Here is an 18,178-nt window from a genome sequence, read left to right as displayed (position 1 = left end):
AAAAGAAAAAATAAAGTTTCATCTCTATCTCCAAAATATTATTTCCTATGCCAGAAAGTCTATGCTCTCTCCTCACAACACTCCCCTCCTTCACAAGGCATTCATGTGCAAGCTTTGGAAAACAGTAAGACACAAACAGATTTCCTTTTAAAAAGAAAAGATAAGGTTGCTATGGGAATAAGACGACAAAAACTTTTAGTTAATCCAATATAAAAAGGATGAGAACTGGAGAGAACTCAAATGGAACTGAAATGGTCACCCCAACTGATAAGGTTATGATCTGCAACAACTGCTTTTTCTCCCTCATTTACTCTATGCTTTTATGTAATTTCATTTTCTCTTCAGATATTATTTACAGACTACAACAATTCACATTAGGATAAAAAACACAGAATGTTTTCCAATATGTTGCTCATCATTGTCACTCACTTGTAAATTCTCTTAAGAGCTGAAATTTGCCCACCCTACATCAATGCTACGGATGTAGGTGGAAAATTTGAAATGAACATTTACGTTTTATATATTTAAAAAAATAGATTCAGCCATGTAATTTTCTTTCTTTAAACTACAATCTACAGTCTGCAATAAAGTTGTACATTGGCTAGTAAGTAAATTCAGGTCTAGGCGTTTACTACAGCTGCAATCAAAGCCAATTCTTATAAATTTTAAAGGCAGAGAGAACTGTCACACCACCCCCTCTCCCCAGAAAGTCAAGGCACCATTAACATCAGTAGTTTATCTCCAAAAACCCACTGTCTTTTATCAGAGCTTGTTGGAATCGCGTCCCAGCTAGCACAAAATATCATGGGAAGGAATGAATCTGTCCCATTTTTAGGGCATTAAAACAGGATAAATGTTTCTTCACATTTTGAAAAACGCACGGAAAATGCATTTCCTTCCATTACACATCCCCATAGCCACCTTGACCAATTAAATAATGTGCCATATGATCCCCCTACATAGTGAACCTTAAAAATGAGAAATGTGATGAAACTTTAAAAGACCCAATTCATAAAGTCTCTACCGATGGATTATTTCTGGCAACATGAAGACCACAAAGTAATCTGGAACGAACTAGATACAACATTTTTGAACATACAGCAGAGCTTTAAAAGACTGGTTCTTATTTGTACTTTAGCTCTTCCAAGCTATGTAAAGGCCTCCTAAAAATCACCAAGCAGCAGATCTGAAGCTCCTTTAGGATGCCACTGAGAGATTTATGTTGGGGTACAATCACATCAGCGTGAATCAAATCCCATGTCTGGTACTAAGGCTGTTAGCATCAGAATTTGCCCATCACCTTCGATATAATAAAATCTGCCATTTACTTGTTTATCAATAGCAATACCTTTATCTGCCACCTCTGAAGTATGGGAGAATCCTCAACTGAATCTAACACATTGAACTAATTGGGGATTTTCTATGTTGTTTTCAGAGTTATAAATAGTTGTGTGAGGAACAAGGATAAAATACACACTAATTACCCTTGACTATGCAAATTAAGTTGTTTTCAATTCAGCTTTAAAACATTTGGAAGTTCTCATGGCATAACCACCACCAAAGGCAAATGAATGCTACTTTTTTTCTTTGCAGATTTTTGTCTCTTGCTGCAGAGCACCTGCAGATGCACTGAATTATTTTGCAAAGTGTGTGCCTTGTGTGCAAGGCACGACTTGCAGCTCATCGGGGACAAGGTGGCATTTCAAGCCACTCAAGTCTGCGACGGTGAAGGGGTGGCACACGAGTGCTGACATTTTCTGCTTATTTAAAATAAGCTCCAGACATATCCATAGCCTCAACTAAACAAAAGGGATGATAACCCACCAATTCCTCATACTTGGTACTTCTCAACAAAATGACAGTTATGAGATAGGAACAGATCCCAATGTGTATTTATAACGATGCAATAAGTCTCAGTTTTGTGACTCTTTTCACACAGACCCTTGGGACTGTACAAAAACTTGCAAGTGTCATTATGCTTTTTCCTTGGGATTTGAACGGAAGTTTAAGTCGCCTGCACAAGGTCACAGCCATCACAGTTTGAACCCCGGTTTCCTTAACCCACAGCCCTGCACCCTTTGCATTAAGCTATTCCTTATTTTACACCAGAGAAATGTCCAGTTGGTTTCAGTATAGAAAGTTCCTTACTTTATATCATTGCATAAAGTCACTCCATAACTCCCCTTCTTCACTAAGGCTTTCTGTTCTCTGATGGATTAAAATACTACAAATACTTCTAGTGGCTGGTTCAAGTAAAGTGGTTTCTACATTCAGACGTTTCTCCAGAGCTCTCAGTTCCTGGATGTCTGATCCTCGACTAGACAAGATAAAGGACAGCCAAGCACAAACACATTTACCTGCGTATCATCATCTGCTTTCTCTTCCAAGAGAGCAAGCAACACTTGTCTAGAAAAACATCTACTTTCCTGCCAAAAAGGTGCGTGTTTGAAATGCTTTTGACTTTGTTAAAACGCTCCTAAAAAGTCAACAAGAAAATCATAACTATGTTCCACCCAAGAAGGAAAAAATATTATGCTACATGAGACAGCTGTATTTTAATATTCTGTTTATAGTTATGGAAATTTGGTTCATTTTAGCATCAATAAGTTCTGATTGTGCTAATCAGACAAGAATATAAATGAGCTTTTATTTGCTCAGGTTTTCAAACATGTATAGTAATACAGCTGAGGTTAAGCTTTTGGTTTACAACCTTGTGTTATTTTTTACCGAAAACCCAGTGTGAAAATTGTGTTCTGATCCCTGATAGATACTGATCCCCAAAATCTCATCACTGATATGTATCAGAAAAGTTAAAAGCTAGAATTATCCCATTTGTTGTTAAGAAACTGAAAAGTGAAATGTAGCAAAAAAGCACTTGTGTGCAAGAGGCTTGAAGTGGTGTACTTAAAATTACCAAAAATTAAAAATCTGAAGCATCCATTTTTAACATGATAATTATGGGAAAAAATAAAAATAAAAATCAACAAAATCAGAACAGTTTCTTCTGGAAGGCTTTTTAAAATACAAAACAAAATATTTATTCTCAGTTCTGTTGTTTTCCAGAACATCTGCTAAATTATTCAGCTTTACATATCAACCATGGTATACTTTCTCAGGTTTTCAACTGTCATCCACAACCACTTCAACATGTTTTTTTTTTCCTTGCAGTGTCCTGGGCTTCCCAAGTGAGGGGCTGATACAGCTCACGTTCTGCACACCAAGCTTCTCCTCAACTCCTTTTCCCTTGTGCACTATGTCTTCTACCTTCCTGCTTGCAGAGAAAAGCCTTTTTCCCCTGCTCACCTTGGTAGTTCTGTAGCACGACACTCACCTGCAGAGCTCCAGCCTTCATAAGCAATGACTCCAGAAAGCAATGAGCAGCACTGGATCTCTTTTGTAGGTAAGAAATAGAAAATTAAAGGTGGTACCCAAATCTCCAGGAATTATCACACTAGATCAGACAATTCATCTGCCTTAGTCGTCATTTATTCTTCAGCAATAACCAACGATACATACTTCAAAAGGCAGGTTAATTAATGAAGATGGCTGAAGAGCAAGCCTGGGATGCTGCTGACTGGTTTGCTCTCAAAAGGCAGAGGATAAAACAGGATGGCTATTCAGGTAACAAGTGAAAACTTCCTTTCATTGCACAAACCAGCAGAAGACAAGCAAAGCAGCCAAACTCTAAGCTTTTATCTCTTCAGTAGGGACAGCCTAGCAAGTACAGAAGAGTGACTTTACTAGCTGCTGCTGGGGGACAGGGAAGAGGAGATAAGCTGAAACTTTAGGAAAGCAGAGTGAGGGATCCCAGCTTGCAGAGAGCAGATGACAGCCTCTCCTGGAGGTGGTCACCTCTGGGCAGGAGGACTGCCTGATGCTGCAGTGGAAAACAGCTGTCCTGGAACATACTCTAAGACCTCGCCTCTGCAGAAAGGCAGAGTTGCCACTGTTGGACCACGCTAACCCAAAAATCACCTGCGGAGAGGTTCCTGTCCTACCCTCACTGTGTGGCAGGTTTATATATAGTTAATAATAAGAAAAACAGAAGATCCGAGACTACATTTTTACCTCAATTCCAAGGGAATGGATTAGCATAATTTTCTATTGCAGCTTAACTTATTGCAATAATGAAAATGAGCCCTAAAAAGCCTTTCCCAAAATTAGAGCATTCCATTTGCAGGCCGAAAACAGAAAAGCTCACAACACTAAGGCACAGGTGTACAGACCACTACACTTGTATTAAAAACAAGAGTTGCAGCAGGAAGGCAGATGCAAATTTACACAGTTCATAGCAACAGGTCAAACTGTCTCAAATAAGTCACAACCTCCTGTCAGTTTATTGGCAAAAGATGTCTGCAGTAGGGCAAATTTCCTGCCTCCCAGAGGTGATGTACTAGACTGTTTACCATATCCTTTGTTCACTATAACAGAGAAATTAGGTTTGATAGTATACTGGGTTTAAGTGCAAAGGGATATCTACAGTGGATGCCTTTACAGATTTACAACAGCGATTCTGTTTTCTGATATCACATCTGTATGAAACACCCATGACATCAAGCAATTCATAGAAAAGCAGAACTCTAAGACTCATTCCTCATTTTGTAACTAATAAGCAAACAAAATTTTCTACTAGCATAATGAATCTTGTTAGCAATACTTGCTAAACAATTCCGACAGACGCTATTGGCATAGATGCACTTTAATATTATGACTATACATGCATAAAGTACAAAAAGGATGTCGCTATTAATATGCAAAACCATTATGCATTAAGATACAGACTGGCTCTGTCCGAACAGTGTACCTCTTAATGAAAACTGAATTTTAACAAGAGCAGTGTCATTGTAGTAAGTGATGATAGCTGTTTATATTTTTAATACAAACGGATTCTCACTCATACAGAAACTCCCCACCAAAGACTAAATCAAAATCATAGCAAATTTTAAGAGCTATATCTGTTTTGCACACAGGAAGGTATTGGTGGCATTCTGCCAAAGTCCAAGAAGCCTACACTAAGAATTACACATTTATGACTGCACATATACTCCTACGTGCGATTAGTTTCAATGTAAGCATTCACCAGAAACACGAGATATTTTTTCATCTATCTACATTAGATCAACAACATGTTTGTGTTTGGTAAACCTCTTGGTTGAAACCACACACAAAAAAACCCAAACAAACAAAAAAGGGAAACAGCATCTCATTACACAAGCACATACTAAGAAGATAACAGACACACCGAGAATTATTGGGTGAGTGACTGAGCTCTTAAAACAAACTGCGCATATAAATGCAAGGTAGCACGGACTGAGGCCACATTCCCTGCTGCGCTCAGATCCTACAGCAGCATTCCAAAACAACAACAACAAATCCCAGACTGAGCAGCCTTTCAGTACGTAAAAGGGGCCTATGAGGAAGATGGGAACAGGGCCTGTTGCAACAGGACAAGGGGTAATGGTTTTAAACTAAAGGAGGGGAGATTCAGGCTGGACATGAGGAAGAACTTTCTTACAAGGCTGGTGAGACACTGGTCCAGGTTGCCCAGAGAGTGGATGCCCCTTCCCTGGAGACATCCCAGGCCAGGCTGGACGGGGCTCTGAGCAACCTGAGCTGGGTGAAGATGTCCCTGCTCATGGCAGGGGTGGCACTGGATGAGCTTTGAAGGTCCCTTACAACCTGAACTATTCTATGGAAATATATGTACTAGTGCATCAGTAAACCCAGTACTGGTTTTTCCTGATAACCTGGCTTGTAAGGATTTGACAAAAATCCAAACCTCTTTCCAATCATGCTGGATGCTACCATGAAAAGGAATATTGTTCACTCATCTCATTGATCTCACACGATGCTGGCATTTGGGATCCAAGGCAAACACAATAATATTACACTCACTTTTCAGCAAGGTCCTCTTTTTGCTTCCTCCAAATCAATATGGGTCAGAAAATATGGGAGGCCAAAACAGGAACCTGACTGAGATCGTTTACACATACCAAATCAAGAAAATCACCCACCACCTCATAAAATGGTATTCCAGGCATGGAGAGCCAAGCTTTCCCCCCAGACACAGCATTTCTACTTTCCTTGTGGCATGATTTAATAGCAACAATAAATCAAGTAAGAACATGGAAGGTTTGTTTTCATGCTCTTCAGAAAATTAAAGAAAAAAAAATCACGCTTTCCAATTTCATAAGTCTCTTAATACTAATAGAGAGGAGAGCTGTGGATCTGATACATGACACTGCTGAGCCTGGGGGTTTAACAGAGATTTTTTTCAATATTAAACTGAGAAATGAAAAAGTGAAAATGAAAACAATTTAAAACTCTGAGTTTACATAGAGAAGTAGATATGACATAATCTAATTTTAAACTCAAATGGATTATTAAATAAGGAATTAGAAGGAAAACCTATTTGTTGGCAAATTTCAGCATAAATAGTTTCTGTATGTTACAATAAGCTTTTTTTTTTTTTTTTAGCAAAGGCTTGCAGTGGCTGGAGTTAAATAAGTTTAATGGCAATTTATCTGGATAAGGCAAAACAAAAAAGGGCAGTCAAGACAGCATTAGGATACCCTATATGTGGTGGCAACGAGTTAGAAGCTTAGCAAAGAAAGTCCAAGTGGATGCTACAGGCTTCGCCCTGGACACACTGTTTGAAATGCACCCTTTCATCTCCCAAAAAACCAAAAAAATTACGCATTTACACACACAGTTCTCATTGTTTAATTTCTTTGAACATTCTCTTTCTTCCCCCTTCAAAAGTTGCTTTTCCTCTTTATTCTCAGGAGAAGCTTGTAAAAGATACCTTTCCAAGGAGAACAGAGCAGTCAGCTTTAGCAGTATAGAACAGCTGAAAACAGTAGAAAATTATGAGAAAGCAAAGAAACTAATTCCTACGCTCGCACCGGGGCTGCTGTGAAAGGCTGGGCGAGCAAATGCAGAGCACAGGTGCCAGCTGGGGCTGATGGAGCCTGCACGGCCTGTGGAGCTGCCTCCTGCTCCCAGCCCAGTAGCGCAACAAACTGCGGCAGGAAAACAAAACCAAAATAAGCGAGGGTGGTAGAGAAAAGCCAACTGACATACAAACTGCAGAGAAGCAGTTTACAGCCTCATGTGATGGGTGTTTACCTCAATTATCTGATATGTTCAGCACAGTCATTGTAACAGCAGCACATCAGCCTGCAGCACCCGGGAACTGAAGGAACCGCTACCCAGTTCCCCAAAAGAGTCAGTGAAATCAGCTGGGATACACTGGACAGGGAAGTCTATACCAGAGTCAGGAGAAGTCTTAACACACCTGTAATCAATTCAAGACTTCGCCACAGATGATCACTTAGTTTCGTACTTTAATTGTTTGTGTTGGTTTGCATATTTTATTCATTTTGATCTTTGAAGTTGTTCTTTAGAGTAATTTAAACACTATGCTGAAGTATGTGGTTTGAAATTCCTTTCATAACAAGGTAGACATTTTGAAACTCCATGTATATATATATATATGTATATATTTAGCACTAAATAATAATCTTTTAGTTCCCTTAGGTAAATGAACAAAAAAGACCACAGGATTGTTAATCATACAGATATAAGCACACATCAATAAACAAAACCCCAAAGGTCATATATTTTTTTTTCATTAGATACTTGAACATCCCCACTTTGATGAACTGTGAAGATTCACATAGGATCAACAAAAAGCAATTCAGTATAGGACATTGCAATAACGGAACTAGTTTGAAATACTTTATCTGTAAGGACAAAGAACGTCAAGGTTTATAAGCCAATATCAGCAGCATCTCCATTTCTGTAGCTATAATATTATTGCAGAACACTGAACTGCAGACAGGTCTTGAAAGAACAGCCTTTTTGCTCATAAGCAAAGCACAAGAAAAATTGTTTCTAGAGAGTCAGAATACCTGCTGATCTATCTTAGTGATAGGTTAAAAGTAATAGTCTCAAAATTGTTTAACAACTTGTCTTACATTTACAGTGTGCTTTTATTAACATCTGTCTTGACATAAACTCAGCTACAGGATTCCCCAGTGGGTTTTAGATGCACACCACTCCAAAGGTCTACTTATAACAACCAAGCAGTTGAAGCAAAGAGGTACCATTAGCATTAAACACATGCCAGTCTCTGAACAGCAGAACTGTATATAAGGACTGAAAACTTCCACAGAGTTTCGAGTGAGATGGGTTAGGCAGCTGGAAATGCTCAATTCAGGCTGTTCAGCAAATTACATCTGGCTCAAATTCTTGTCTCTGCAAGTGCTGACTGTAACTCCAAGCAAAAATCTCAATGACAGCAACATAAAGACATTAAGTTAGGGAAATATATATTAAAAAATATATGTATGTGTGTATATATATATATTAATATATGTGGAGATATATATTTTTATATATATATAAATTATGAGTGCTCAAGGCTTCCAAGGAGCCTTGTTGCACCAAACCATTTGGCTTTTGGCAATGTGAAAAGTAGCTTTTTGCTTGACTTCTTGCTGGTCCTTCAGTCTACCAACTCCGCACAGCTACTGAACTCACGTCTGGAACACACCCTAACTGAAGGGAGATGAACTGAACCAGATGCAGAGAAGGGCTGGCAGGATGAACATGGGAAGAGGAGAGTCTTCCAGAGAACCAGAATCATTTGCACTTCAAAACATTAGCAACATTATTACTGCAATGGCGATGGGAAATGAAGTATTCTACTAGCAGAGTAATTGGCCGAATAACAAACACTTCTCTATTAGCAGACTCAATGATAGTCAATGCCAACTTTGCTATTGAAAATCTTGAACTTAGAGATGTGAACTGATGAATTTGCAGCTAACATCATTCCTTCCATAGTGTCTCTTTCTGCAACTACATTTGCTTAGAACCACACACTCATTACTACATTTTTTCAGGAAGTCATTTGGTAGACCTGGTGTTAATATAGTTTAACATAAGAAACCTTTCCATTCATCCTCTATCCTTAAGGCTATCTTTCTTCGTAGGCAGCAAAAACAAAACTTGCTTTCATCTAAGTTCCTTTTAAATATGACTCAAAAGAACCGAGATGACATGAAATAAAAATATAAGAAAGATTAAAGGATGAAAAAGTTCTTCAACAGCTGGGTGAAAAACCTTTCATCCATGCAGAAAAGGGTTATGTACCTCTCTATACAAACTGCTATGGAGGCCAAAGTGATCTGAGTGAAGCTTTGAGGGTGTCACACCAATAGTTTTGTAAATGTTGCAGCTCATAGTCCAAGTATTTGTTTGCAAGTCTCTAATCGGTGATGTTTACAGCTTTCTCCATATTACTACTCATATCAGCAGTGCCTGTGAGACCAGAAGAACCCTGTGCCTACCCTCCTGGGTCTGGATGTTACCTCACGTATTATCTCAAAGGTTTTTTCCATTTTTTAAAAAAGGGCATATTTAAATACAACACATCAATTGAGAAGATTTGCATGCTTCACAGTTTAAAAAGATACAACTTCAATACAGGCGAAATGATTGTTGTTTTTCAAAACCACATTTTACTGAGTGCTATCTACAAATAAAGCATTGGGATGTTTTAGTCTGCCTCTCATAATAGTTGTATCTCCCATATCTGTTATGATTCAAAGAATAACTATTAAATTGTATAAATGTAACCAAAAGCTATAGCAAGATAAAAGTTATTAGTCCTTATCTTCCTTAACTTATATCAAATGAAAAACCTTGTAGGAATAAATTATTTTTAACAGATTACAAAACAGGCTTTTTTAGTATCAATACTTAGTCTATATTTTCATTATCAAATATTTCTCCTTTGAATAACAACTATACCAAACAGTCAGCAGAAATCCAAAGTTACATATGAGAGGTTCAAAAGCACATACGTACATTCTGCAGCACCAAGTTGTTTTGCTGACATTTATAACATCAAATTTTGCCAATTTGCAGCAGCCACTAATTTGCCTTACAAGTAATTCCCCAACTATAGCAGGTGTAGTAGGTATTGCAGAGAGTGAACTTACATCCTTCAAGTTATTTGAAGACTACAGGCATATTTTCAGCTTCAGGTATTTCCAGATGCAGCCCAAAGAGCAGCACAGCCCTGGCTGGGACAGCTCCAGTTTCCACCTAGCGCAGGATGCTCACAGCATCACGCTCCTGCCTTGCACAGCACCGCTGCTGCACATGTTTGCTACTAAAAGAAGAGCTGGAAGTACCAAATCAGCAACAAGGAACACCACAAAGCACTAACTCTGATCCTCCTATAGGGAAACAGCGCATTGTCACCTCCTCCCTCGATATTTTGGGATTTTTCAGAGGCTCAAAGGAAGTCACACCACATGGCTTACACCATGGCAGCAGGATGGGCCACACTGGCAGAGGGAACACACAGACCCAGCAGCAAGACAGTATCTACTCAAAAGCATTATTCAAAAGGTAGCTTTGCTCCCAGCAATTTAAAGGGGAGAAAAGCAAAGCCACTCTATTTTAACCAATAATTCTGTGCAAGTCCTGTATGATTGTTTCCGTGTCAGAAATGCACAAGACCTCTTTCAGAAAGCAATCAGTAAAGCTGTCCTGCAGGAAAAATAATTTTCTGTATAAAAACGTCTGGATTTGACAGAGGCAATATTAGAACCTTTCACTTTACAGATTGGTTTAATGACATGGCTTCTCTTTCTTCAAAGTTTTTGACTAAGCCAAAAGCAAATCCTGCCTTACTGAGTCCCCATATAAAGGTAAATCCATGTACCTTACTCACAGTTGCATTTTTGTGCACCTCGTGCAGGAATTCACTACTCCTGAGGGCAGCCAGAACATAAGCACCAGTTACAGGAAGAAGGGGGATGAGATGCTGTACAGGCCAGCCACAGCATCAAGGTCTCTCTCCATCCATCCCTGCATTAGACTTGTTGCAAAGAAAAACACATCTATTCACAACAGACCCAGGCTATAAACCATTACACGCCTCAATTAAAGCACGCTGCTTCCCAAAGTAGCGATGACCATTCTGAAGAGGATGCACACAGGCAATTCTCAGCTACGTCAGCTTTTTGCAGCCCTGGTGATGCCAACACACACCAAAGTCCCGAAGAGTCAACCCCTGAAGGCAGCACAGGGGCCTCTCCTCTGCCCCTCACGTGCACCTTGGCATTACAAGGGATGCTCAAGCAGAATGCATGCTGAACAAAGAGATCACAAAGTAAAGCAAGGGACTGCTGCTGCTGCTATGTGCACTGACCTCAATCACATGAAGAAAAATTACTCAGAAGAGCCAATGTGGTAGGAGAGAAAGGACCTAAAAAGCAGCACAAGTTCCAAACGCTGATAACTGTCTGGTGTAGTAGGAAACACAAACCTCCGAATTGCAGAATTGATGCAGTGATAACAAAGCACTATTCCTCATGAATAAACCCATTCTAAAGTAAACAAAGTTTTCTCAAAAGCTGCAGCATCATCCCCAGTTACAGCAAGAATTTAAGTTTCCAGTTAAAGAAAAATACATATTGAAGCTATTAAATCAGCATATCTACCATGCATGCTTTGCTAATAATATTCTAAATGTATTCAAATATCTTCTGCATGCTCTGAAAGCATAGTCCTATGTAGTAACTTTGGAGGAAAAAATAATATTTTAATTCATCTACTGTTAATATTTTGTATTATTTAAAATATGTATTGCATGCTTGGTTTCTAGACTCTACATGACATTTGCATTTCAGAGTCTCTATGGTTCTATCCTCAAGTGCAGTTCAAATCTGGAGATTTCTGCATAACTCTAAACTGGAAGTTAGAGATTACAATTGTATATTTTTACCTCCAAAACAGCCAACAAATGACACCAGGAACAGCTGTTTCCACAGCAGCAGCATCTTCAGTCAGCTAAATTAAGTAATTCAGGTTCAGTCTCAGACGAACTGTTTGTTTAGTGTTCCAGGTGGCAAGGTTTAACCTGTTAAAAGAACAAACATAAAACTGAATCCCATGATGCTCCTTAAGAATTGGTTTCCTTGTTAATGTACTTCTTAATAAATATGAAGTTGACATACCCTCTGATTTGTCTTTTTCCTCATGACTTAACCCTCAACAGAAGGCACATACACATATCACATTTAGGTGTGTATATGAGGTGTTAGGAACTATATAATCCAGCAGAAGCAGAGCTGATGGTAAGTGAATTTTGTAGTTCATACTTCTCACCAATCTCCAGCATCCATTTATTTGTAAGAAACCGTAATTTTAAAGAAAGAGAGAGTACCTGAGGTGCAATCATACACAAATTACAGTAGTTTAATGCATTTATTACAATAACAGCTTGCATTGCACTTCCCTTGTATATACTGTGCTAGCAACAATCTGAACACATGCAATAACTGATTTAATTAAATCCACATCTAACCTGCTCCTTTTTGTTGTTGTTTTCCATACTAGATCTATACTCAATAAGCATAATACCATTGTAGAAGTCTGAAGAGGAAGACCTAGCAACCTAAAAAAACCACCAGTGAGCACATCACACTCCAGTACATCAGGTGTAATGACATGCTATGAACTAATTGCTAAGCTTCCACTTCTACTTTTATTACTGGCTAGATGATAAATTGTTTGCCAAGGTCCACTAGCCTGGGTATGACATTGTTATTTTACTTCTATTTTTTCCTAAAAAACTTCACAGTAAATTTTCTTAAGTTGTATGACAACTTCATATTTTGTCTGTCACTTCCACAGCATCCTTTTTCTTCAGAGGAAGGGTAGCTGGGCAATATTTGAGGTTCTGCAACACTCAGACCAGATCAAATGGCTCCTTCTGGGATTAGTTGATGCATCAATGCACAGAAAGATTAAGGTCAAGAAAGCAACCATTAATTCTGAGGACCCAAATCTGAGATATCTGAACTTGATTTTTCCATGTGAGCTGTATTTTACATTACAGTTGAATGTTTCCAATCCTGCTGTAAGTCAGGTATCTGAATTTCAAGCTAAGCACCCTAGAAAAAAAAATCCCACACTCTGATACATTCCCACCCTGTGACTCAGTAGGAGAATTTCAGCTCCCCAGAAAAACATCACATAGTCCTTTGCCACAAGAACTGCATCTTTTTGCATCTCACAACCCCAGCTCACACAGGGTGTGCTACCAGCTCCTGCATCCGCTCCTCCATCCTTGCAGAGGTACTGAGCTATTGCTGGTTTTTTCATGTGTTTTCTAAAGCAGAAAACAAGCAAAACCAAACACTAACATTTCTATCAAGTAACAGGTATTGATCGCTCAGCAGGTATCTGTTGCCAGCAAAGCTGGTACAAGAAGGAAGCTTACTGCAGGGGTACAGCAATCCCCAGGTACCTAAAACCAGGGGAGAACATCTCACTCCCAGGCAGCTTCTCTGGATCAGACTGAGGAACCACACACCCAGTTCTCATTGACTAAGACCTGAAGAACAGCATATGCAACTAAAGCATTGGTTTTCAAAAGGAGTCGTAAGTATGAAAATTTCTGGTAATTTTTCACGTTTAAAAAAAAATCCACAACAGAGTTTTGGTAACGTTATAATTATTCCCTTCCCAGAGCCAAAAAATACAAAGGTCAGATGCATGTAGGAGGATAGGATTGAGGAAGGTTAGAAACTTGGTTTGAATAACATCTGCAGTTCAAGACCTTTTTTATTAAAACAAACTCACAAAAAACTCAAAACAAGCAAACAAACAAAACCAAACACAAAACAAAACAAATCCAAACCAAAAATCACAACACACAGAGTACCAAAAGCCACAACTGCCCCAAAAAATCAGAAAATGAAAAAAAATACTTTGTCCTTCAAACTGAAAATTTTAGTTTGGTCACTCTCCCCATCACCCCGTGTTTCCAACGGCCACCTGCAAAGCCTTTCCCTAAGGAGCGTGTCTGTGAGCAGCCAGAGACCAGAGGCAGGACAGACACCCGTTCAGGACACACATACGGTGCTCGAGGAGCAGCTGCTCCCACAGCCACCGGTGACCACGGCTGTGTCAGCGCCACACCAGCCTGGCCATGGAGCATTCTGGGACACCCCAGTTTTGGGCTGCAATGCTGTAACCTGCCTAAGCATCAGCATCCCAGCCCATGGCAACTAGTGATTTCATCGCTGCAACATTTGCCCTGAGCAATGAGGACAGCCCAGAGGGCATGAAGGGGAGAGGGGAGGAGGTGGAGTAGGAATACTAAAGTAGGTCACTCTCATATATCAGCTTTCTTCCAGTCTTACAAGGGGAAAAAAACTCATCACAATCCACACACTATGGAAAAGCTAAATTAATTTCATTTTGTTCTTTAAGTGCTCTGGGCAAAGCAGCACATGATAGATCCATTTCAGGCCAGAAAAATAGTGCTTTGGTAGAAGCTAAAAAAATATTGAAAAGTTTTATATGTGGGTATAAAAATCATAAAACTGCATCCCAACCTCTACCTGCATTACATTTTAATAAATTTTAATCTAAAAGACACAATGATGGTTACCAGCTAGCTAACCTTCTGAGACTTAAGTTACTTTAAACACTACATTTTCTCTCTGTTCTATAAGACTTTGTTACTCTAGGATCTATTCCCAAATACCCCAAATTTCATTTTTAAAACATGACACTTAGCAGTGTTCAAATTTATAATTTTAAGCCAAATAAATGTATTCTTATGGTCAATAATAGGTCAGTTCTTTGTACGGGAAGATGCAAATTCATACGCACATCAATTTAATACTGAAGTATAAAATTCTTGACATTCCCCCTCAGTTCATTGTTGAGCAATAGCCTTCCCATGAAAGAAGAAAAGCCAAAATAAGGTTCTCTACTGATGTCATCCCAGCTGCAAAGCACGAGACCCACCGTGGGCTCCCTGCCCTCCCCTGTGGCACTGAGGGTGCCCCCGCCAAGCTGGAGGATGGTATTAGGCTGTTTACAGACCCTTAGTGGAAATTTGTCCCTGTATTAAACTTGTTCCTTTGAAATGGCTCCAAAATCAAGTATTGAATGCCACTTCAGCTCAGCTTTACCGTAAGGTTATCCTATTAATCTAAAAAGTAGATCTTCATCAGAGGTATCACATAAAAATCCATTACATTAGAAAGGTTGCAGTGAGTTACTTTTCATAATATACGTGTTCCCATTATCTAGCACGTGAAAATAATCTGCATCAAAGCTATTCAGTGCCAACACAGGGATTCAAAGTTAGATTGCAACATTGAGCATCTCTGTCACCTTCAAGTCTTCTCTGTAATTCCAGCTATCTTTCAGATCATCCACATTCAGAAAGAGGAGAGGAAGATCACACAACAAAAAGTCCAAGCTCCTTGCCATTTGATTGTAATGTTTCAAGTGTGTGACATCTTACAAATGGAGACTAACATAATATTCATAGCAAAGAATAACTTTACCTCCCCTTCCTTTTGCAGACGCAAAGAGGCAGATCCACATCATCATTTTGGTGCTCTTGGAAATAAATGGACTTAAATAACCTCCACACAAATTCAGCACTTTTTATGTAAAGGCCAGAAAGAATAAAGACAAGAAGCCCCTGCTGTGGTTGGAAAAGATGATAAAGAAACAAAGAGTAATACCCCAGAATATGTAAAAAGAAATAAATATTTTTAAAATTAGAAAGCTTCCTAGTATTAGATAGTGCTCTGCTTTCAGGAGAAGACAGATCTTCAAAACAGTAAGAAAGCAAACCTGTGTTGTGAACGCATCAGGAAAAAATAATATATTTAATTTTTTTATTATATATTTACTTGACTTTCAGAGAGAAGTACATTTGCATGAGTTCCTCTGAGAGATCTGCTGAAGACAACCACTGGATGGTGAGGGAAAAAAAAGCACCAGCTAAACAAATTTCATAGGATGAAAGCACACATGCATAAAAAAATCTGACTTGATTTTTCTTCCTTCAAAATTAGCTTTCTAAAAACTATACACTTTCAGATCTTATAGCAAGTGATGGACAAGAACATCTGAAAGAAATAAGAGTGTTTGGGAAAGGTTCAAGAGTCAGTAATTTTACTCAGCAACCTTAATTTTTACTACCCAGAGTCAAGTGTAAAAAGCAGTAGTTCCCCAAAGGTGGAATTTTTATTTCTATATATAGAAATGGAACTTGTCAGCTCTGGCTGACAAGTTCAAGTTAAACTTCAAGTTCGAGCTAGAGGAATTTGTAATGTCACCGAGCCTAAATTAATCACAAATTCCTGGAACTCAGGAGAGCTACAGAGACCTAGAACTTATTTTTCTGTATTGATCGCAAACCACAAAACACAAAATAAACTGATTTACTGACACTGGAGGTCAGCGTATCTTTGCAAAGGGAAAGAATTATTACAATCTCACCTTGATGAATTATGAGATTAACACTCTAGTTAATAATAAAGTCATCTCTACAGAGTATCGTAAAAAAGAGATGCACTGATTAGCATGGAATATGCCTCAACAACTTTAGAAGCCTATTCTAATTTGGGGGGGAAAAATTGAAAATGCCCATATCTCATTTCCCTCAAAATGAAATTACTTGCTGTGAAAAATTACACAATATACTTTGTTTCAATGAGGAACCTACATCGTGGACTCTTATCTTCCTCTGCCTCTTATAGTCAATATTCTAAGAGTGACAGGAACCAGTGCCATGATGAAAATATTCTAGCTTTGGAAAAGCGTGTAGTTATAGATGTTCAGTAAAAAAAAATTTAATAAAAAAAATTCAAAGATGCTACAATTGTAGGTTTTTGAAAAGGCAAAATACAGTAAAATCACTATAGAAACAACATTTGCACGTAATTTATCGGGCTGGTCTTTCTCTAATGCTTTGCTCTAGCCTTTGCTTTGATACCGAGATAGCCCAGTTCACTGTTATTTGTCTCTGTTGAGACGAATCCAAGTCAAAAGTGCTAAAGGTACATGGAAGTGTCAAGATAAGGGCAGATTTACACACTGCTAGAGTTGAATGTTTTTCTAAAAAAAATTTAACTTATATCTGTTCCATTGATGCAGACATGGTGCCAGCTGAAGATGAGAACTCAGAAGAGATTTCTGTAACTTGGAAGGAAATAGTTAATTCCACTCTGATATTATTCAACAGGCAAATCTAGTGATTAAGGTATCTGAGCAATTTCATGTTAGAAATTGAAAAGGCTTTGAAAAAACAACACACAGAGGAAATAATGAGTATTAGAGAGCCAGTACTGGCAGCGTACTTCTGAAAGAAATGCAAATACATCTAACACACCTGAAAGACTATAAATAAATGAGAATTGACCAGTTAAAAGCTAAGAAGCTCGACAAAGAATAGTCTTAAAAAAACCTGCTTAGCAATACTGTGGCTTGTTCCAAAGAAAAGTTTAAAATGGTGCTCCAAGGAAAATCCTGGTTGCTCTGACTCCTTTGGGGTCTCATTAGATCTTTGTTCCACAGCTGCATGGCAGCAGCACTCATTAGCAGGCAGCCTCTGCAGGCAGCAGTTGGGAGGCTGCCTGTGGCTCTTCCTCAGCCTCCCCATCCCTACAGGGATACCAACAATAGACAAATCATCCTGATCAAGTTGGACTGTAAGTGCAAAAAGTTTTAGAGAAACTTTACCACTATTAAGCACTAAATAGAATTAAAGTTATCTCAAGTGTGTCATTAGTAGAGACTCAGTTAAAAGCGCCATTTTAAAATTAATTTTCAAAAGCTTGAAATAGAACTAGCAATTGTTCTGTGGAGAGTTTTATTACAACTTCTCTTGCTTCCCTGCATTTATTGACTCTTTCAGCCACAATTCCCTGCTTCACCTGCCCATCCACCCCTTGCACTTGACCTAAATCTCTCCAATACACAGACAACACAAGTACTTGGGGTTTACCGGAGCATCTTCCCCAGCCCTGTACTTAGTGTAGTCCCTCCTTTTCCCACCAGAGCAAAGAACATTTGTGGTAATTGAATGCCCAGTCTCCCTGTATACTGATCTTTCTATGAACAGTGTCACCAAGACTCTGTTTTATACCTCTTGCTTGTCACAACATTAAGATCCTCTCTGAATATACCAACAGGTTTACTGAACTTTGTATCTGCAGTTCTTTCATTTAAGAGCTATAACCACTCAACAAAGCCGTAACTCAGCTGAGCCTTTTACCACAGGGAGTTATTTTATGTCAACAAAAGCAGTGAAGTTGCACAAATAAAATAAGTAAGGAAT

General features: G+C 38.7%; 1 protein-coding gene across 1 annotated transcript in view; it reads right to left on the bottom strand.

The window, feature by feature from the left end:
* LOC136105755 (contactin-3) overlaps window positions 1-18,178 on the bottom strand; it is a 108,370-nt gene that overhangs the window by 67,541 nt on the left and 22,651 nt on the right. The window contains exon 2 of the mRNA XM_065845558.2: window positions 11,807-11,941. Coding sequence (XP_065701630.1) covers window positions 11,807-11,861 — 55 coding nt within the window. The 5' untranslated portion in view covers window positions 11,862-11,941. The remainder of the gene's footprint in view (window positions 1-11,806; window positions 11,942-18,178) is intronic.

The sequence above is a fragment of the Patagioenas fasciata genome, chromosome 10 (assembly GCF_037038585.1).
Source record: "Patagioenas fasciata isolate bPatFas1 chromosome 10, bPatFas1.hap1, whole genome shotgun sequence".
Lineage (NCBI taxonomy): Eukaryota > Metazoa > Chordata > Aves > Columbiformes > Columbidae > Patagioenas > Patagioenas fasciata.
This window is presented reverse-complemented; position numbering and strand designations above follow the sequence as displayed.